This window comes from Zeugodacus cucurbitae, chromosome 6, assembly GCF_028554725.1.
Source record: "Zeugodacus cucurbitae isolate PBARC_wt_2022May chromosome 6, idZeuCucr1.2, whole genome shotgun sequence".
Lineage (NCBI taxonomy): Eukaryota > Metazoa > Arthropoda > Insecta > Diptera > Tephritidae > Zeugodacus > Zeugodacus cucurbitae.
This window is the reverse complement of record NC_071671.1, coordinates 37,546,257-37,567,857: the sequence shown is the minus strand read 5'-3', so window position 1 is coordinate 37,567,857 and position 21,601 is coordinate 37,546,257. Positions and strand designations below refer to the sequence as shown.

General features: G+C 35.5%; 1 protein-coding gene and 1 long non-coding RNA gene across 9 annotated transcripts in view; one reads left to right on the top strand and one right to left on the bottom strand.

The window, feature by feature from the left end:
- Positions 1-149: 149 nt before the first annotated feature.
- LOC105217807 (uncharacterized) lies at positions 150-8,643 on the top strand. Of its 3 annotated transcripts, none has more exons than XR_852014.3 (5): positions 150-300; positions 361-3,052; positions 3,116-3,462; positions 3,524-3,649; positions 3,724-8,643. It is a non-coding gene; the product is annotated as an uncharacterized LOC105217807 (long non-coding RNA). The 3 variants fall into 3 exon arrangements; XR_008471949.1 differs by having other exon boundaries at positions 173-300; positions 361-477; positions 588-3,052; positions 3,524-8,643; XR_852013.3 differs by having other exon boundaries at positions 173-300; positions 3,524-8,643.
- Positions 8,644-9,831: 1,188 nt separating this feature from the next.
- The window catches only part of LOC105217808 (rho GTPase-activating protein conundrum), a 47,495-nt gene continuing 35,725 nt past the window's right edge, over positions 9,832-21,601 (bottom strand). For 5 of the 6 annotated variants that reach the window (XM_029043768.2, XM_029043767.2, XM_029043769.2 and 2 more), the window contains 9 exons: positions 14,772-15,118; positions 14,625-14,692; positions 12,420-12,590; positions 12,270-12,358; positions 11,850-12,122; positions 11,555-11,789; positions 11,132-11,476; positions 10,548-11,066; positions 9,832-10,493 (listed from right to left, as the gene is read on the bottom strand). In XM_029043768.2, the coding sequence (XP_028899601.1) occupies positions 10,269-10,493; positions 10,548-11,066; positions 11,132-11,476; positions 11,555-11,789; positions 11,850-12,122; positions 12,270-12,358; positions 12,420-12,590; positions 14,625-14,692; positions 14,772-14,925 (2,079 nt within the window). In that variant the 5' untranslated portion in view covers positions 14,926-15,118 and the 3' untranslated portion in view covers positions 9,832-10,268. The remainder of the gene's footprint in view (positions 10,494-10,547; positions 11,067-11,131; positions 11,477-11,554; positions 11,790-11,849; positions 12,123-12,269; positions 12,359-12,419; positions 12,591-14,624; positions 14,693-14,771; positions 15,119-21,601) is intronic. The other variant, XM_011193008.3, reaches the window with a different exon arrangement.

The window sequence follows — 21,601 nt, the reverse complement described above, 5'->3', positions numbered from 1 at the left end:
TATCAATCAGCTGTTACATCAAACGGCCTGCTATGCAAAAAACGTAAATATTAAAAACACCTCAGACAGTGTTGCCAGAAACACAAAATTTGAAGCTTATAGCACTTTTACACCAACTCATTTACAACCCAGTAAGCTCCGCATGATGTTCAGAAGTCGAATATTCCTTTTACTATGCGATTCTTGGAGTGCCTCTGTGTCTAGAGCTCTACATTTTGTATCTAAAATAATTGTGGAAATTAAGGGCAGTGAAATTTATTTCCCTTCAAGTGCGCAGGTTGTTTCGGATACAAAGAGAGGGTAAAATAAATAAATAATAATAAATATAAATAAATATAATAAATAAATTTTCTCTTGAAGATTTTACACGAAATTTGGGATCAAGGGCACAATCGGCGTAAACTATTGTACACATGTTGGGATTGTTCCACCCCCGAGCACAGACGCCACCACTCCCCTCTTACTTTTTACGAATCGGTAAGGATTTTACAGCCTTTATGTAGAAGCGGTATGTAATGTTCTGTATTATCCCAACTATTTCCTAATGTTTCTGTTTATGCATATGTATTTATTTGCATTTTTGACAGGTTTGTGATCATCGACTTCTGTTCACCGCTGTCAACACGAGATATCCCGGGTCTTGTCACGATTCTGGTACTTGAACCACATTCCCAACACGTATACACCTCATAAGTACATACATATAACATACAAATTGATTCGTGGTTGTTAGGTGACCAAGGATATCGAATGCAGAGTATCGGGTGAAAGAGGAGGTTCTCCAGAGCAGGAATATATATAAATATTCTTGATCGGACTTATAGGGTTAGGTTAGGTTGTTAACTGGCTGTCAAACGACGCACCTAGGCCTTTGGGAGGCCCATTGTGATACCACTGGGACTGAGATCCCTCACACTATCGAGTCATCATTGAACCACCCAGTGCACAGTGATTGCGCCCATAGGACAAAATTCAAAAAATTCATAACAACAAAAATTTCCGAAAAGTTACCAAATCGTCTCTAAAATGTCCAAGCTTCTTCATGGCAAACCGGTTTTTACTTCAAATCTAACGGGACATTCTAAAAATAGAATGCAAAGCGTGATCAATTGTTCAATTTTGCAGCGAAACTGCGCTAAGTTAGCTTTTTGTGAAAACAAAATTGAATTTCAAAGTGGTCAAACGTTTGCTAGAGAGGTCCGATTTTGATTATTTAAAAAGAATTTTATTGTTGCAGGTATTACTTTAATAAATTCATCTTGTGAAATTAATTTTATTGATTTATTATTTGTTGTGTATTTTTGATTGATTATACTTTTTTTGTGTATTTTTTTAACGTAATTTTCATGTTTAAATAGACATTTAGTTATGTTACCCCACGATCCCCCCTTTATGAGTGTTATCAGTGTATTTGTCAAAGTTTTAAGGTAATACAAATGTTAGGTGTAGCTGCCGATATTTGCCCATATGTTTATATTCGTGAATAAACTTAAGCTGTCGTCTTACTGTTGCTCAAATTTGGTTTGGTAGAACAAAGCATTAAAAAAAAGGCTACGCAGTAGAGATGAGAAAATTTAACATTTGTATTGGTTACATTTGCAAAAAAATTATTGCTTATTGGACTAAATACAATCGTTGTAGGGTTTCAATTGTTCAGTGGTTCCACCGTAGGTCAAAAATAAAAAAATCCATCTCTCGATTTTTTGACAAAATATAGACCGATGGCCTCTAAATTGTTCAAACTTCTTATTTTCAAACCGGGTTTTTCCAAAAATCTAACGGTACTTTCTAAAAATAGAGTTAAACGCATGAACAACTGTATTTTTTAAAGCACATCAGACATTTTTTTTTTAATTCGCAGCAACAACGCACTTCAAATTGTTCTGGTAATTGTTCAGGTTAACGAATCAAGATTATTTTTAATGGCTTTTGAAGCTAAAGGAATTTATTTTAACTTGTGAAATTAATTAAAACTAACGTGATTTTTATTTTTTGTGAAATTAGTGTTTTATATCACCTATTTTTTTAACCTTTTTTCTGCGTCTTCAATGTGTTTACATAAAGTTTTTTTTGTGTTCCCCCGCGGTCCCCCGTTAGATTTATTTTACATTGTCTTTACCAAAGTCTTAAGGTAATAAAAGTGTTAAAGTTAGGTGCGGAAATTTGCAAATGTAGAAGTAATCGTCAAAATAATAATGGCCTTTGAATTAACTATTTTTAAGTTCAAACTCATTATAATTGGACTAAAAAAGCTTGGAAAGAAGGATAAACCATCTTTATTTCAATCTATGTACGGTTTACTAGAGGATGCATTATAAGTTTTTGTTCTAATTATAATGGCTGTTGAAAATGAACTGTATTAAATTGGTTGATAATTTGCTTTTTTCCTACATGACTTTTTTAAATGATATGTGGGGGTTAGATGGGGGAAACTATAACGACAAATCATGTTCAGCTTGTTTATCGCTTTCTTAAATGTTTTTACAAAGCCTTACTGAAAGTTTTGACGCTCCGACCATGACCATGAGAAGTATTTTTGCGCATGATTGCCAATAATGGCAATTACAGTTCTATGGGAGCTATGGGATCTAGTAGTCCGATGGGGCCAATTTTTTTACTATATATTTAAAATAATTTTTTAGATTTTTGGTGAAAATTTTTTTTGTCAAAAAAACAAGAATTTTCGAAAAAAAGAGGAATTTATGGATGAATTTATATATGGTATCTACAATGTGGCAGCGCTCGTTTCCCGCATAATTGTAAACACATAAATCTTAGAGTGAAAATTGAATTTTAAAATAAGTAATTGCTGCTTAAAAAACTTTAAATAAATGTAAAATTTGAATTTTTTTGAATGTTAGTAACATAATTTCAAATATTTGAAGTGAAAAAGTGCGTAAAATGTGTTATAAGTGTGTGAAATTGCTTGTTGAAATTTTTGATTTTTTGGTCTTTAAAGCCGAATATAGTAGGCGTCTGCAGTACCTATTACATATATGTATGTATGTATATTGTGCCAATAGTCAATAAAAATGGCGAAACCATGGAATATGTAAATAATTGTTGAATAGAATAATATTATCTTGACTTAAATTGCAATTAATTTTTCATACAGATATTTCAAAAATCATACGGCGTGTTAAAGGTACGCAACCTAATTATGTCACGTATGCGCAAAACTCTCGAAGGGATAAGATTATGTGCTGCAAGCAAATCCAGAATTATGGACGCAAACGCTGCTACATCGAACAAAAATCATTTGCACACAAAATATTAGGTTGAATGTCACATTTTTTACGTGCAATTAAACCATTTGGTCAACGCAAGCGCTCGAAGAATTGGAACGACATGGTTTAGGTGCTTTTGTTTATCATCGTGACGTGTGTCAACTGGGTTTTGCCAATGAGGTAGAGGGCAAAATAGATGCCGCACCATTATGAGCTAAAACATAGAAATGAGAGGGTAAATTTAAGTGAATGTGTGTGATCATACAAATTTGAAATCTTCTTATATATTTTATTAGGAGGACTGTTTTGATTCATTTTAACCTTGTATTAAGGAATCATATCGTTGTTTTATCGCTTTACAAGGACGTGTATTCACCGAAATTAGTTCAATGGGAATACTATAGCAAGAGCATGGATGAACGGTGCCCATACTAGATTTAGAATTCCTGAAGTATAATCATCATTTATCCTGTAAAAATTACTTTATATTTTATAGAAACTCTCCTCCCAAAAATTGGATGAATCCGGTAGTAGTGAAATTAATGAAAAACCCAATCCTAAAGAAATCAAATAAGTCCACACATCATGTGCGCTGCTTACACTTATATATCGTGTAGTACCATGAATGATTACTACATAGTGACAGAATTGTCAAATGGAAAACGGAAATGTGAAACATAGTGAACCAAATTGAGTAATGTGCAGATAAAATATCACAATGAACGTGATTCTTAATTTCGTCATCTATAAAATGATCCAATATAAGAAAGAATATTTATAATTAAAATTATATGTTTTCTTACAAAAAGTTCTCCATTTTGCCAACTTTTTTGTTGGTTGGAAAAGTGAAAAAAAAAACTCTTTTTTGTAATATTGTTGTTTAATTCCGCCATTGCGGACTTCTTTTTCAAGTTAATACATTTTTCACTTAGAATTTTAAATAATAATTAGCACTAGTCTTGTCAATTCGCCCTTAAGAATCAGGTTTCAAAGCGGATATGAAAGTCCTCACAGATAAAGACAGAAAGGAAATTTGGGTTCTCTTAGGGGCCTGCTACACGTTCAGTATTTATCGTGATATTTCCTGTGTCGCAATATTTATTGAACGTGTACCATGCAATATTGTTGAATCACGATCTATATCACAAAATATTTAAATATTTTAAAATCCAGATAATAGATCGCGGATCGCGTGATAAATATTGAAGGTGTAGCATATTTTGTGATTTACAAGTCCGAATTGGTGAAAGACAATAGTGCCAACATTTTAAAATCAACTATATTCTAATAAAATGAACATGAATTATAATATTTTCAGTTGAATCTTTGCCAGAGCTGTGCAACTCATCTGCCATCTGATGCATATAATGAATTGCTGTGGGAGCAAAAACAAGAGCCAGGCATGATTTTCTTCGGTTTTCTTCCGACATTTTATAAAAAATTGTACGAAAAAATAAACATATACATTTTTTAAATATTTTTTCTTGTGAAAACAGAACAAGCATCGTATAAATATTGACGTAATATATATTGAACGTCTAGCATTCGCGAAGTCAATATTCAATATAGATCGCGATCCAAATATCACGATAAATATTGAAGATGTAGCAGGCCCCTTAAGCGAGAGACCTGAGTGGTACTAATAACGGATTCTGACATATTTTGTCTCTCAGAATTCTTGATGATTGTACTTTCCAACGACAGAATAATTTACAACTGCAAGAGGCTCGAGAATAGGGCAGAAATTGTTGAAGGCATCACTATGGATGCCTTTCATAAGAGTTGCCTTCTAACATCCTCAAAACCTAAAAACAATAATCCCTGGTGGTCAAAGAAACTTTCATCAACTGGTTAACGATGCCAGACACACTGTAGATTGGAATGAATACATGACTAGCCTTGCAACGTACTGCAGGGTAATTAGGAATGCCAAGAGAGACAACTTCAGGCGGTTTTGTCATTCCTCAACTCCAGCGGCAGCCAGGCTACATAAAGCTCTTAGGCGAACTCTACTAAAGACACTCGGTAGATCAGCTGGCCCTATTTGAAGGCCATAAACCGAGCATATTTGGCTGGAAGGTGGCCAAGGAAATGGGCCATATGTAGGTAACTTTAATAGTTCCGACCGATTCCCAATTTTTGGCTGATGCCGATTAATCAGCTACATAGGCAAAAACGACCTAAAGGAATACATCGTCATGATAGATATGTACATTCACAAAGTCAGTCAACTTTTTTGAGGTCTTACGTATCATTGTATTACATTAACATTAAACAATAACCTATCGAACTCGAACTTCTATAATTCGAAGATCTCCATAACTCGAACTTTTGAATTGGCAATAGCATTTGGAAATCAAATTTCATACAAGTTTCCTTCCATAAATCGAACTTTTGGACCAGAGCATAATACAAAATTAAAAATTTTACTATCGGCGCAGAATTTTAAAAGAGTCCGTATATTCGTATAGAGGCGAATAAAAATATGATATTACACTTATGGATTTCACAAATCATGTAACAAAGGAATGGGATACAGACGTCAAGAGCGAAACAATAGCAAAGTGCAACCAACAGAAATACAAATTACAGAATACATGTTTTAACGTATGCTCATAAAACTTTTAGCGTAGTAAATAAATAAAACTGTGTACACATCTAAGTATATTTTAAAGCTTTTTAAAAAATCGTATTTTTTAATGAAAAATTCTATAACTCGAAGTCTCTCTAATTCGAAGTTTTTTTGTGGAAGTTCCACAGTATATATATAACCATAACGCAACGACAGAGCAAGCCGCCGTGGATCAAACCATTTAGGTCTGTGTTCTTGAAATTGTGTAGAATCATGTAAACTTTCGCATGAGTTCCAGATTTCACTTTCTATACAAATGGGCGGCCGAGCTATTTAATTCGCCATTTGTGCAGTTGGATTTGGTAAGGTGTAAGTCATCAGTATCTGAAACTTTGTTGCTAAAGCTATTCCCTAGGGAACTTGTTCATATCCATCACTGGATAAGCATTGTCCTTTCTTCTGAAGCTACGTGAAATTCCACCTAGGTCCCATCCGAACTCTGTAGCCACTGTGTGTAGTTTTCTCACTCGTGATAAATTATTTGACACACAGTTAAGTTTCATTCAAAGTATTTGTTTTTCGTTTGAAAATTTTTACTTTTGAATAACAACAAACTTATGGCAAATAAGGGTAAAGAAAAATTAATGTCATATACTTAGTTCACTTTGTTGAATACACTTTGGTTTCATTCAAATCCATGATTCAATTTTTAAAGGTTTGGTAAGTAACGACTGCAATGTTTTGACACTGTGATATTTTTTATTTTTATTTATTTAGAAGAGAAATAATTATAAATAATTACTCCACTCATATATACAAAGCACAGGCTGCCAAGGCCTTCGGCTTGAATAATCATAGATCTAAAGTATAAAATTAATACGATTACAATTCAAATAGTTAATAGTGTGTTAAGAATTAATATATAAAATTACTTAAAATTTAAATATTTAACTTGCTAGATATTAAGAATTTTACAAAACGGTTAACGTTATTAAGTAAGTCCGAGGATTTCATGTTGCCAAAAGTCAAAACTCTGAGCTGTTGTAGAGATGAGCACCTGTCGAAGATATGGTTTATTGTGAAATCTCCCGAGCCACATAAGGGGCAATTAGGTTTGTTTGTATCATTCAAAAGGTGTCCATGTGTGGCAAGTGTATGCCCAATCCTGATGCGTACAAATGTTTTTATATTCAAGCAGGTGTTGATATTTGAATAATGGGGTGTTTTCCCTAATGGGTTTGCAAGTTTGTAATGATGGTTGTAGCTTATCCAAACGTTTTGAATACAGTCGGTGATGTGTTGTTTGACATACTACTTAATATCATTCATGGTAAAATAAGCTGACGTATGTAGTGGTTCTTTGCTTGCTGCTTTTGCACGTACAGTGGCTCACAGCCAAAATGATGCAGCAATGAAATGAAAAATCGCTTAGTCAAAAATCATGTTTATATTTCGAAATTAAAAACTTTTACTAATTTATTGATTAGGTATATATGTATATGTTTAATTTTTTAAATAAAAAAACGCAAGAATTATTTATTTTTACTAGTGTTAAGTAAAAACATGTTCGTATACCGAAATACAAGCTCACAGCCAAAATGATGCACAAATGTTTACCGTTAGCGGCGACAGCTTGGCGCCGATGTTCGACTGCAAAGTAAATACTGTTATAAATGTGAGCTATCCTGGAATGATATTTAAAAGTTTTGACATTTTTGTATTGTCATTTAAAAGTATATTTTAAAATGGGCCGCCAAACCAGTATTGAAGTGTGCGAGTTAATTCTAAGTATTATAAAGACGGAAAAAGTCAACGCAAAGTCGCGTAAATGGTGAAACTGAGTCAAGGAACTATTCGGCATATTATTTACCGGTTTCACAGTTCGTACTTAAGTTGTGCCCAAATAAAATCTTAGCTAAGCATTGTTGTTGACTGAGTAGTCATTTCACAGTCGATGCTTATTTTCTATAAAATTCTATTATGATACATGGCAGCACAATGAAAAACATTTCTTTACAAATACCATCTGACAAATTGAAATTATTGTTGATGAGAATAACTTTGCGACGAATAAATTTAGAATCTGGGAATCGCAGGAAAGCATATAACCGTCATTGAATACAAGAAATTCCAAAAATTTTTTCACCAAATAATTTTATTTTTTTGACAAAGAAGTCAATATTCAAAACATAAATCAGCTGTTACTTAAGCACTGCTTAAGTCTCCCATTTTCAGTACTTAAGCAGAACTTAAGTATGAACTGTAAAACGCAATATTTCTGTTTTATCTTAAGCACAAACTAAGCACTGACTGTGAAACCGGGCATTAATGTTACGTTCTTGAAAATCGTATCACAAATAAAATAAATCGACTCATAATAAAACATTTAACGAAATTGACACCCATTGGATTGCACGGAAAATGTGAGAAAATCCCCATTTAAGTGCTCCAGCTTAAATCAACGAAATGGAAAAATCCTTTGGAAGAACAGTCATCCCACATCCACATAAGAAGAATGCTCAGAGAAGCTGATTTAAATGGCCGCACAGACCGAAATAAACCATCAATACTAAAACTCGAAGTGCAATGTGGAATGTTGCAAACAAACAGTTAAATAAGACTGCAAGCTTCTGGATTGTGCTATGTGCAAGAGTGTGTATCTGGACATTTTGAAGCGAAATTTGCTACAAAATGCCGCGAGATTAAATACTTTTGATAACTTTCGGTACTATCAAGATAAAGATCCGAAGCACAAATTCGGAGTTGGCTAATTTGGAACTGTCCACATAGTATAAACACCTGCGCAATCTTCAGATTTGAGTAAAATACAGAATCTGTGGACAGTTTTGAAACGAGATATGCAAAAATATCAAATTAGAAATAATGCCGACTTGAAAAACGCCTTGCAAACAGAACGGAATAAAATTGGTGTAAACTATACAAAGAAAGTGGTAGAATCCTTGCTGAAACATGTGAAAGCAGTTATAAATAGTAAGGGGCATCCCACAAAGTTCTAATCGACCTAAAAATTTAGTTGTGTCCTTAAAAAATTACAATATATTTGTTTTTTTTTTGTTACTGCATCATTTTCGCTGTGAGGTGCAATATTATAATGTAGTTTGTTTTTGTTGTAGATAAATGAAATAACTATAGAATCTGATTTTTTTTAAAGCATAAATTTAATGTGTATATCTGCCGCTGTAAAGTGGCATTTAAATTTTATGGAAAATGTATTTAGTTTTTAAATAATATTTGCTTTAGTATTTTTTTTACGGTTGCATCACTTTGGCTATGAGCCACTGTATGTCGGCCATTTCATTTCCTTTGATTCCAACGTGTCCTGAAACCCACATAATTTTGATTCTGTTATTACATTTGTTTATGAGGTTTTGAATTTTAGTGATCATAGGGCAATCGTTTAATTTATAGGTTTTTGGTTATCGTCATTTTGAAGGGCGTGGCAGTGGTTCGATTTCGCCCATCTTAGAACTTAAAGTTCTTATGGCACCAAGAAACACTTGTACCAAGTTTCATCAATATATCTAAATTTTTACTCAAGTTACAGCTTGCTCGGACGGACAGACATACATCCCGATTTCAATTCTATTCGCCATCCTGATGACTTTGGTATATATAACCCCATATATCACTCGGGTAGTTTTAGCACTTACAAACAACCGTTATGTGAACAAAACTATTATACTCTCTTTAGCAATTTTGGTACGAGAGTATAAAAATAAGACATTCGGTGGTCTCTTCTTTCTGAAATCTACAGATCCAAATGGAACGATCTTTCTCACGACAGTCGAATTTTCATAATCTCAACGGACTGGATTTTTAGCCGGCCAAGAACTATCAATTTGGCGCTTTTCTCCGAATTGTTTGTTGATTTTGTTCAATATACATATTTCTCTACTATACGCTATACTTAATTGTACTTTTTTAAAATGTGACGTTCCCTTTAGGATAAGAAACTGTAATGAGCATTAAAAGCAAACAAGATATATAGGTATTAAAAAGAAATAAGCACACTTTTATAATGTTACCTTTTTTATTATTTTTGGCGTACATATGTATGTACGTATACATTTTTATTAGCATATATACTTATTCAATTGAATATCCTCTATATATTAAGAGCACAATTATGAGTTTCCAACGTTCATGGCACAACATGCGCCGATGACTATTTTAATTGTGACAATATGTTTCATTACTTATGTAATATGTAGATATATTTGTGTAAAAGCTCTAGATTATTATACAAACATACAAACTTTGTTTTGTGTTTCACAATTTTTAATCTCGATGTTAAATATCTGTTGCTAAAATATATAAATTTCTAAATAGTGGAAAGTAAAATGTGGCAAAGATTATTCTTTCATATCGCTAAAGCTAGTTTCTAATATTTAGTCCGATTAAAAAACTGAAAATTTTTTATATATATGTATAGGCATATGCTTAAACGATCAAATGATTAGACGATGCACATGACTTGGGTTTATTGACTGTTGACGTTTTATCGTGTTATTGCCATCCACTGTCACCACATTGACAACATGACTACTTGGCTGGTGATTCGATTGCAAATGGGTATGATGGTGGCTGGTGTCCCCTGCATTACTGCAATTACCACTACTTGGATGAAGTAGAGACGTAGTAGCTTTGACTCGTCTATGCAAAACGCGTTTACCCTGATGAAAGCTAAATTAGTATGCGGCAACTAAGAACAGAATACAAATGTTTACCTGTCGTGTTTTGTTTGATTTGGATTCCTCTATTAGACTATTTGGCACTTGAAATAACGCCTCTCCGCGCGTTATCAACATATTGGTAAGACGGCAGCACTGTGCAGCCATTTTAACTTGTTCCTCAATACTATTCTTGTCTGTTGGGTGTATGTAGCGTGGCGGGAAAAAAGATGGTGCAATTATTGTTGCAACATTGTGCATATTCATTTTGTTGTGATCTTTATGATCAATAATCTTGTTCAGAAAACGTATCAATGTGCGTAATGTGTTTCGGTTCTCATGCGGTAGCATTTGAACTACAATAGCTAGAGCTTTTGCTTGATCCGATTGTGGTAGAGCATGGCATTGGTAGAAAAGCTGAATTAATTCATTCGTGAGCAATGGTTGAGGCAGCTCCCGCAACCATCGCTTAAGTAGAGCACTTAGATCGTGAACACTAGCTGAACTAAGTAGTTGCGCAAACTTTTTCGGTTTCTGATAGAAACTCGACTCTAGCTCATTGTAAATTATTTCAGTCTAAATTGAAAATGTTTAGAAATATTCAAAAGTTGCATTCAAAATTAATCTGAAATGAAATTTACCTTTTGCTTGTGCCCAGCAACGCGGAGAATACCCTCCTCCCTAGCACCACGCTTCCCAAGTTCTTCTAGAAGACCTTCTAAGAACAATGGCACCAACGTAGAGTCTCTACCTGTTATTTGCTGATCACGCCGTATAAGAGCATTCAAAGAAACGCCAAAGAGATTTCCCTCTTCTTTTCGTCGTCTTTTAAATGGTTTCCGCTTATCAAGAGAAACATGATTTCGATCGAATATTGCAGCTAGTTCTAACCAAAAAACAGCTTGTAGACGCTTTAAATCTGTTTCGTTAATAGTATCTATATCGGTACAAAACTCCAATGAAGCGTCACTATTGTCCACAACATCCTAAAAAAAAGTAAAAAAGCAAATTTAACAATATACACACTCCATATTAAGTTGCATTTAGCTGGCACAGTTATTTACCACTCCATCTTGACTAGATGTCCCACGGCACATATTTTCAAAACTAATGCCGTCCCGAGAGGAAGGCGAGTTCTGTACACTTTGTGGTGGGGTGTCTAAATGTATTTTTTGTGGCGTGCTCTCCGAAGAAGACGAGCTTGACATACGCGCAGTATTAGAGAGACATTCGTCACTCGATTCTCCTGAAGCGTTGTTATCACTGTTTGCATATTGTATAAGTTGACCGTGCACACGACTACAATTAGAAAAACTTTTCATAATCGATGAAAAAAATGAAATTGTTTAATGCACTGACCCCACTGAACAGGATGGATCCGATCCAGAACGATTTCGTGGGATGTGAATGGTACCGATACGAGAGAACCCTAACAATTCAATGCCCTCTGCAGCAAACATTGGAATATCACAGCGAACGTGTGAACCTCGAAATATGTCTTGCGACCCTTTGAGTGGAGCACTTGGTGTCCGACGAAGTCGCTGTTTTTGGTTCTTGCCCAATTGTAATGTCTGATGACCATTTCCTGAGTCAACAACAGATCCATGATCGAAAATGGTCACAAAACTTGGTCTGCATAAAGAAATTAAAGATGACAACATATTTTTTATTGAATTTATGACAAAAATTAATGTTTTTAATTTATCCAAACTTGCATGTACGTCTGCTTAATTTTGACACTGAAACCATGGATGTTTTGGTTATGAAGAAGTTACTCACATGGATGTGTTTCCCCAAACTTCGTCCCCGTGAATAGAGTCCAAGGAGTCAGGAGTAGCACTGCGAGATCGTGTTCCTGTACTGGATTCCTATAATTTATATGAGACAACGATTAACACTTGAGCAACGAATCAAGTCTATATTACTTACATCGAAATCCCGAAAGACATCCCTAATGTCAGGCTTGCGTTTCTGGCGGTTTTTTGTCCGGCCTCGTACTGTATGATTCAGCGCTCGAACGCGTTGTTTGATTGCTTCGGCGTGGGGCATAGATAGTGATGCTAATATTGGTTCCAATTCCGAAGTTCGCAACTCGAGACCCTAGCAATACAACATCAAATAAAACATCATAGCAATATATAACATTTTCCACTAGCACTCTTGCACAAATAAAACACTTTTATTACCGTAATGAAAAATAGCTGGACACTATTAAATAAATTCCTTATAAGTTATTTACTCAACTACATTAAACAATTATACTTCGAAATCGTGTAAATAAATTTTAGTCAACTAATTGACCATAACCGACATAGGGATGGCAAACACAAAAGTCGATAAGGAATTATGCGTAAAGTATTATTGTAACGGATTTCCAAAATCAATCGTTAACGCTACAACTCTACCCTGAGTTCGATCGCTGGATTGTCAAATAAAATTCACACTTTAATGGCTATAGACTAATCTTTATTTCTATATCCTTATAACTTAACACTTTATTACTCAATACTCTACTTTACAACTCTAACTTATATCTTATTTACACTTTACTCGACAACTCTCTTTTGAATTGTCCTTACTTGACAACTCGTATCAGAAATGCTGATAATGCTTGCTGCCAGTCCGGCAGCCCTTATATAGTCGATTGTTGGCAATATATCGCCACTCGAACATTCTGGCAAATAAGAATATCGTTGTCTGGATAAATCTGGCAAGTTATCGATTGTCGATTCTAGTTTATTTTGGTATCATATTCGTTACACTACCCTCCACTTAAGTCTGATCGCCCCGATTAGACACACTTCCAGAATCAAACGCTTAGCATTTCTTCCTTTAATCTCGTCTTCTAGGACATTGTTGTCCTTCTTAGCATTCATTTCTCCATTGGCAATAAACCTAAACTTTAAATGAATCAGTAACCAAAAATTATCCTCGCAGTCGTCTACGCCGTTGCCAGGAACAGGAATATTTGGGTATCCTCTGTACCCGTGGTGCCTGACCACCAACGTTGCTCTTACAAATTTTGGATGAATAGTTCCTCCATGATATCGGATTGTGGATGTGATGCAGCTTCAAATGTTTTCCGGACACATAACTTCTGAAACATCTCCCAACTTTTGATGTCCACGTCCGCAATCTCAGTCTTTTTACTACGAATTGGGCACACCTCTGTCCTGACCAAAAAACACTCCTGTTTCCTGATTTACTGGTAGGTAATGGACCAGCTACAACCATGGCAAATCGCTCAAATGGAGTTCCCGAACTGTACTGCTTCATCTGGCCATGACTCTTGAAAATCGACACTTTAGCTGCAATGCAATCTCTCATTGATTGACGACAACCAACCCAAAAAAAAAAATGATTCTTCAATTTTTACAAGGCTTTCGTGATTCTCAAGAATCCTTGATTGGGACCTTTGTGCGTCTCATTGTGAACTTTAAGTAATCTTTCATTCCGGATTATCATGAGAGATCGGAAGCTTTTTCCTTCTTTACTTTTCCACACACGATATAAGTAGCCATCCACCAACTTAAAAATGTTCCACTGTGCCTTTGCGATTGGACGTTCTGCAGCTATTTCTTCTTTCTTTGGACGTTTGTTCAACTCTACTAGCCTATGCATTACACGTTTCACAACTGGAGCTTCCTGTTGAGATTCTTGTAGCTCCTTCGGATTACAATATTTTTTCCATGGCACTTCTGCCTTCTCTGGGGTCACCTGCGTCGATATATGTGCATCAGCCTACAGTCGACTATACGAGAGAGTTGTCGAGTAAAGTGTAAACAAGTTATATGTTAGAGTTGTAAAGTAGGGTATTGAGTATTAAAGTGTTAAGTTATAACGATTTAGAAATAAAGATTAGTATATAGCCATTAAAGTGTGACTTTTATTTGACAATCCAGTGATCGAGCTTAGGGTAGAGTTGCAACGTTAACGATTAATTTTGGAAGTCCATTACAGTATAAATCAGAGTTGCGTTTCCGTACTAAAAACGTAATGTTTATAGGAAATGCATCTTAAGAAAAATAATTAATTGTTATCAACCTTATTTTAAATTAATTCAAACTGTTTCTGTTTAAGCGTCTTCATTGTCATTTAATATTTATGTTGATACTTTAATATATATTTACATACCTGCTCAAAGGGTTTTATGAGCTGTGGAAATCCAGCGGCAACTAACCATTCAGCTTCCAATTCACCCTCTATAAATAATATACAATTAATTAAAATTAAAATTTGTATGTTTATGTTAAATAATATGTTAATAAAGTAATAACTCACCTTCATAATGTGCTTCAGGTTCATTGTGCGGCGAATTAGTCTGATACTCATTTAGGAATTCGCTGTAATCCTGATCGGATGTGTTGTCTAAAGACGTGTTGCTACTTGTCATTTTAACATGTTGACTTTTATTTATATTTGGAAAATATGGCATATTGTTGCTTTGATCACTTTAGTGAAGAAATTAGAAGTTTAGAAAATTATTGCAGAGTGTTGGACAGATCAATCTTCCTGTGCAGTTGCAGTTTTGTTTCTATGTATTGCAGTACACCGGGCTCGACGCTCTATTACATATTGTCAATGTTGTGTTCGATTTGGCTGCTATTTGACGTATGAGTACGGTGCTGCTACAAGACAAAAGTAAAATAAAAGATAAAAATAAAATTTATCAAGATATTAAAGTTACATGTAGTAATTACATATACATATAAGTACATACATACATGTACAAGTATTGGGTATAAATAGCTACACGTGTGCGGCAGGTATTAAGGTAGAGAAGAATGGAGACATGAAATCGGTTAAATGCTGAGCTTTTATAATAATGTAAAGTAATAGTTATGAACATGTACATATGTATATGTACATACATAGGTAGTAACTAAAGTAATATTTTGCAAATCAGAAATCAACATTTTAGATACTTATGTATGTATGGACCCAAATACATATCTATATAAGCTGTCAACTAAGGCTGTTCCCCTAAAAAAATAGAAAACAAGTAAGGAAGGGGTAAGTTCGGGTGTAACCGAACATTTTATACTCTCGCAATATATTTATTTAATTTTATTAATATAACACACAATTTGACAAAAATATTCGTCGTATATATGGTATAAAGTCCGTTAAAAGTTGAAAACCCTAATATTAGGTATATGCGAGCTAGGTAAGGTTATGACCCGATTACCCTTTTTTTGGCACAGAGACATATTATTAGAAGAAAAATATTCCCTATGAATTTCTTCGAAATATCTGAGAGATCTAATTATATTTTCGTTATTTTACTTTATACATTGTAAAGTAAACGATCCAGATTGACTTCACAGTTCTGGTATATAAGAAGTAGGCGTGGTTGTGGACAGATTTGGCATATTTTCACAACATATCATTTGGTTGCCAGGAAAATATTACGAATCGAATTTCATTGAAATTGGACGAGTAGTTTCGGGCAATTTTTATCCTATATAATATTGAGTTAACAATTACTTATCATTGGAGATGCTTTATTTATGTTTTTTTAGGGTTAAATCTTTATAAAGACTGAAATGTCATCATTAATCACTACACTAAGAGCGTCCCTATTGCATTAAGAGCCCTTCAAAGATATTTACTGAAATTTTCATGAACTGAAATCGTTTTATTAATTGTTCGCTCATTTATTTATATTTGTTTTAAAGTTTGACCTACATTACACCTACATTTTGACCCAGGAAACATGCTGTTTCGATGGGATCGGATCAAAGAGAAGCGGGTGTTAGATGAGTTGGGTTTGCTACAGGTGGTTGTTTGGTTCCAGTGACGCCATTCACTGGAATGGAGGCAAGGAAGGCGTTAAAAGCTCCACTGTGAATGGCGTTTATAGCGTGTCTGAAACTATCTGCACCCGCTGTCTGGACGGTGTATTGTGCTAGTTCGTCGACGCATTGTAGGAATGACCTCTTGATCCACCTGGGGGCGGTTCTGCTTCCAGATGGGTAATTTCTGCGAAAGCCAGAAAGTGCGAAGCGAGAAAGTTTCAGGAGGTAGTCGTTCACTTTCGAACACATGTCATCAATACCAGTGCCCGACGTCATTATCGTGCAGTCATCTGCGTAGTAGGTAATTGAAATTCCCTCTGGTGGTTGTGGGAGTTTGGAGATGTAGAAATTAAACAGTAATGGGGAGAGAACACCGCTCTCTGGAACCCCCTGTTTAATTTTCCTGAGTTTATATGTTTTACCTCGAAATAATACGGCTGATTGCCGGAAGTAGCAAGGCCTCAAGTGTCTTCACTACTGGGGAAAGGAGAGTTATCGGGCGTTAAGACTCCCCGTGGTTGGCGGATTTCCCAGGTTTCAGTAGTGGAACCACTCTTCCGATTTTCCACATTTCGGGTATTTTAAGAGTGGTTAGCGACAAATTGAGTACCTTGGTGAGATATTCTACTCCCGTTGGACCTAGATGTTTTAACATCAAAGAATTTATTCCGTCTAGGCCAATGGCTTTGGAGGACTTGGTCTTCCCGCCTTTTAAACTTGTCAACCGGAGGATGCAGTATGAATTGTCGGCTAAAGTAACTCGCGCACCTCTCCGGGTCCGAGGAGGCATGGCTACCGAATTGAATTTCAAAACGGTCGCCATGTCTCCTCGGGTTTGACAGTGATTTGACGGTTGACCAAAGCTTGCTCACACCATTGGAGAGATTACAGGACTTCAAGTGCTCTACCCATTTCGTCCGGTTATGATTGTTTACCAGTTGTCGAATCTCCGAATTGAGATCCCTTATGCGGGGATCACAGGGATCGACCTAGCGTAAGGAGTCGTGCTCATTTGCTAAAACTGCCGCTTCAGCCGGGAAATTGGGGCGCATGTTTGCCATTCTTCCGGCTGTTATGAAGCGAGTAGTAGCAGCGGTGATCACTTTGCGGTATTGCCGTTCGCCAACGATTATGTCCGTAGGAATAGGTAGGGCGGTGAAGGCATTCTCAGTGAAACCGTCCTAGTTAGCTTTATTAAGCTTTGCTCACAATTCAGGTGGGGGCTTCGTCATTCATTGTGCAAAATGTCGAATTGTCTATCTGTTCTGCCAGCTCCAATCCTCTCCGATCGTTTGACGGGCAAGAATGCCAAAGATGGTGGTGCGCATTAAACCGTAAAACGTTGAAACCTGTACAACTCAGAAGGTCTGACTGGCTGTTTAACTTGGTTACGCCTTTCCGACTCATAAAATCAACTATCTCCTCGATCCTGCTCTGGATTCCGTTGCAGTTAAATTGTAAGAGTCGGATATGTCGTGGTGGAGGTGGAGGTTGTTGCAGCTGTGTTACCCGCGTGAGAAATTGTCGCACTTCGGTATTGTTTGACGACTCCGATGTTGTTGGTTGCAGGGGCAAACTCCTATTACAGCAAGGGACCACGTACGACTCATTCCACTCACATGTGGTGCGTAGGCCAGATCACGTCGGAAAATGACAGCAGCCAGTGCAGGAATTGCATTGATTGAGGTCACGTTCCGACGATGAAGGTTGGGGGGGATGCTATTGGTCAGACTGGGAGTCAATGCTGCCTAGTTGAACTCTTGGGGGCCGTAGGGGCCCTAAGTTGGTCACTCCCTGAGGGTGGCGGTGGTAACTAAGTGCGAGTTGCACAGCCGTAGAGGCAACAGTCGCAGTAGTGCGTTGACAGCATGGGGTCACATAACGTGTGGTCCACTCCCTATGGGTGGACCTGTTCAGGTCTTAAGATGGCTCCATCATTGCACGAATTACACCTAATCGAAGTGGAGTTTAGATTTAGCCTCTTGGCGCATACGCAGAAAAATACCTCAGGCCCTCGATTGGACTCGATGCCAGCCCGGAGTAAGAGGATGTGGAGCATCCCTGCCGCAAGGAGTTGCTCCAGTGACGTACAGCCAGACATAGTACTTACCAATCGAAAGAGGGTTAGATTGTCGAAAGGGACACTCCCACTGCAGCCGGTGCTATGTTACCGGAGTTGACCCGGATTTAATCCGGTCAAGGGCTGCCCTTTCGACGATCTATGTATGTAGTCTAAATATGCGCGGTGGAGAAATGCTGATTCGAAACTACACTAGTTATATAAATAGTTTTAAATGTTCAACTTCTCTCTCCAGGTATAAATTGTGGCGTATGGACATGATCGGTCGTAATATATACATACATATATATGTACATATGTATATAAGTAAATATCTTCAAATGTACATACGCTGACTAGCAAGCAAGCATTAAATGTTGTTGGAAAAACTAATTGTACTTTGATGAATTATAGCAAACATATAACAACAATAAGAATCCGACTTCATTGCTTTGGCCATGGACCCATCATCGAATTCATAAAACTTTCAAATTTGGCCAAGGCAAGGTTGTGGTGGTTCGAATTGGAAAATAAAAAATCCCAAAAGCTGCAATTTGTTTCGATTTTGATTTTGATGTGGCGCTAATTTCAGTTCGTATGCTTCGCTCCATGCAATTGTCATTTTTACTGTAATCGGATTTAATTAAAAAAATCAATTAAAATGTTTATTTTATGGGTAAATAAAAGGTTACGAAATTATGTTACATGATTGCTGTGCATACCTAAAAAAGTACAATCGTATGTATGTAAGGTCAGACTTGCAATTCATGCAACTGCGCTTCACTATTTGCTTCTTTCGAACAACGAAGAGCATATTCGCTCTACCACAGCGCAACTAAACAGTTGCCCAAGAGCATTATTCATGTATCCCTCCGAATGAATATTTCAAATTATACTGCCTTTGGATTGATTTATGGGTAAATTTTGCGCAATACAAATTCTATAACTGAAGGGTGAACCTAGGGAAGACTACCGGTCGAAACAACCTTTCTATAATGTTCGAATTTATGTTCGGCATATATATCTCTTGCACATCACATAATTTAGGAAGGAAGAGCTAAACAGTATGCCTTTAAGTGTCTTCTGACGTATGCATATTTTTTGGGACCCAGTTAGACCTCGAATGAAAAAAACAGTCCTTAAAGAAAGTGTTCGTTCGAGTTTCTAAAAACATATACAGTTGAACTTTCCTAACTGGAATCACCATAATCCACTTAAAGACTTAGAGTTAAAGCGGAGATATAGAAGGTTTCATTAAAACATATAATTTTTCAAAAGCTGTAAATTATTGATTTTAACACAGTTTTATTTATTTACTTCGCATAAAGTTTTATCTTCATATGTTAAAACATGTATTCTGTAATTTTGCTTGTTGTTGTTTGGCTCTTGACGAATGTATCCCATGCCTTTGTTATGTGATTTATGCAATCTATGAGTCTAATATCATATTTTTGTTCATAAGAAATAGAGGGACTGTTTTATTTTTCTGTCTAGATAACAAAATTTTAAATTTTGTGTTATGCCTTGGTCGAAAAGTTCGATTTATGGAAGCAAATTTTTATGAAACTTGGCTTCTAAACACTATTGGCAATTCAAGACTTCGAGTTATGGAAGTTCCACTGTATATACATTCAACTTGGTTAACGGTTCTTATTGTCATCTACATTTTATTTACCTCTATATCTTATCTACTGCATACGAGTGCATGAACGCTTATGTTGTGACAGGCTATGATATCAGATAATTTGCTCATTTCGAAAGGTAAACTCCAGAAATCATTGCAAAATTAAAATTTTCTAAACTTAATTCCCTTCTGAACTTGCTCTCTCATATGACAACAGCAATAAAGGAACTCAGATTGTTTGACAGGGTAGTGCATTTCCACACTTTACAGCAGGGATAAAGGGATGTCCAACTCATTCCAGTGTGAGAGCGCCTCAAAATTTGCGTTTTTTATAACATTTTGCATTATTACCAGATCAGACAAAATAATAATTTTTGGGCATTTAAATTAAAATACCCAACATTTATTATGGTTAAACTATTATATACTGAATGTTTAATATAAAAATAACTTATTTCAATTTCATTTAGCGATATTTTCGAACTTTCAATAATAAATAAGGTCAATTATTAAGTGTCAACTGAAAATTAATCAATTTCTTTTATAATTTTCCACGAAAAAATAGTTTCTCGATGCTGCACAAAAATATTCTTAAACCACTTTTAAATTTCGCGTTTTCATTTATATTTATTGTTTTAAGTTCTTATTAGTAATATTGCACCGCCGTTAAAAAAGTCTCCATCGCATTATTTTTTTGGCAACATTTCAATCTGGCCTTTCCGGTTTCCCAATTGCGAAACGTCAAAACCTCATAAATCCAGTCAACTGTCAAAGTCGAGGAGGTTTTGACGTTTAATATTGCGCTCTGACTTCCAGTGATATGAGAGTTCTTCATCTCTTTATCTCTGCTTTATAGCGTGTTTATTCTAGTTGATTGCGCTTTGTAGACCATTTATTTGAACAGATAGCAGTAATAAAGAGATGTACAACTCTCATATCACTGGAAGTGAGAGCGTAATTGTAAACGTCAAAACCACCTAAACTTTGACAGTTTGTCGAGATGAGGAGGTTTTGACGTTTCGCAATTGGGAAACTGGAAAGGCCATATTGAAATGTTGCAAAAAAAATAAATCGATGGAGACATTTTTATCCGCCTTGCAAGATCACTAATAAGAACTTATAACAATAAATATAAATGAAAACGCGTAATTTAAAAGTGGTTTAAGAATATTTTTCTGAATTGCAGCAGCGAGAAACTAATTTTTCATGGAAAATTATAAAAGAAATTGATTTATTTTCAGTTGACACTTAATAATTGACCATATTTATTACTGAAACTTCGAAAACCGGCTATTTTAATATACCATTTTATCACTAAATGAAACTGAAATAAGTTATTTTATATTAAACATTCAGTATATAATAATTTTTAACCATAATAAATGTTGGGTATTTTAATTTAAATGCCCAAAAATTAGTATTTTGTCTGATATGGCAATAATGCAAAATGTTATAAAAAACGCAAATTTTGAGGCGCGCTCACACTGGAATAAGTTGGACATCCCTTTATCCCTGCAGATAGCTTCGTGGTGTTAATCATCAACGGCGCTGTGGTTCTTAAATTCTTTGTTCGATTTCGTTTTGTTGTCAACTAAGCAGACAACACAAAATGGAGATGCAATCGAATAAA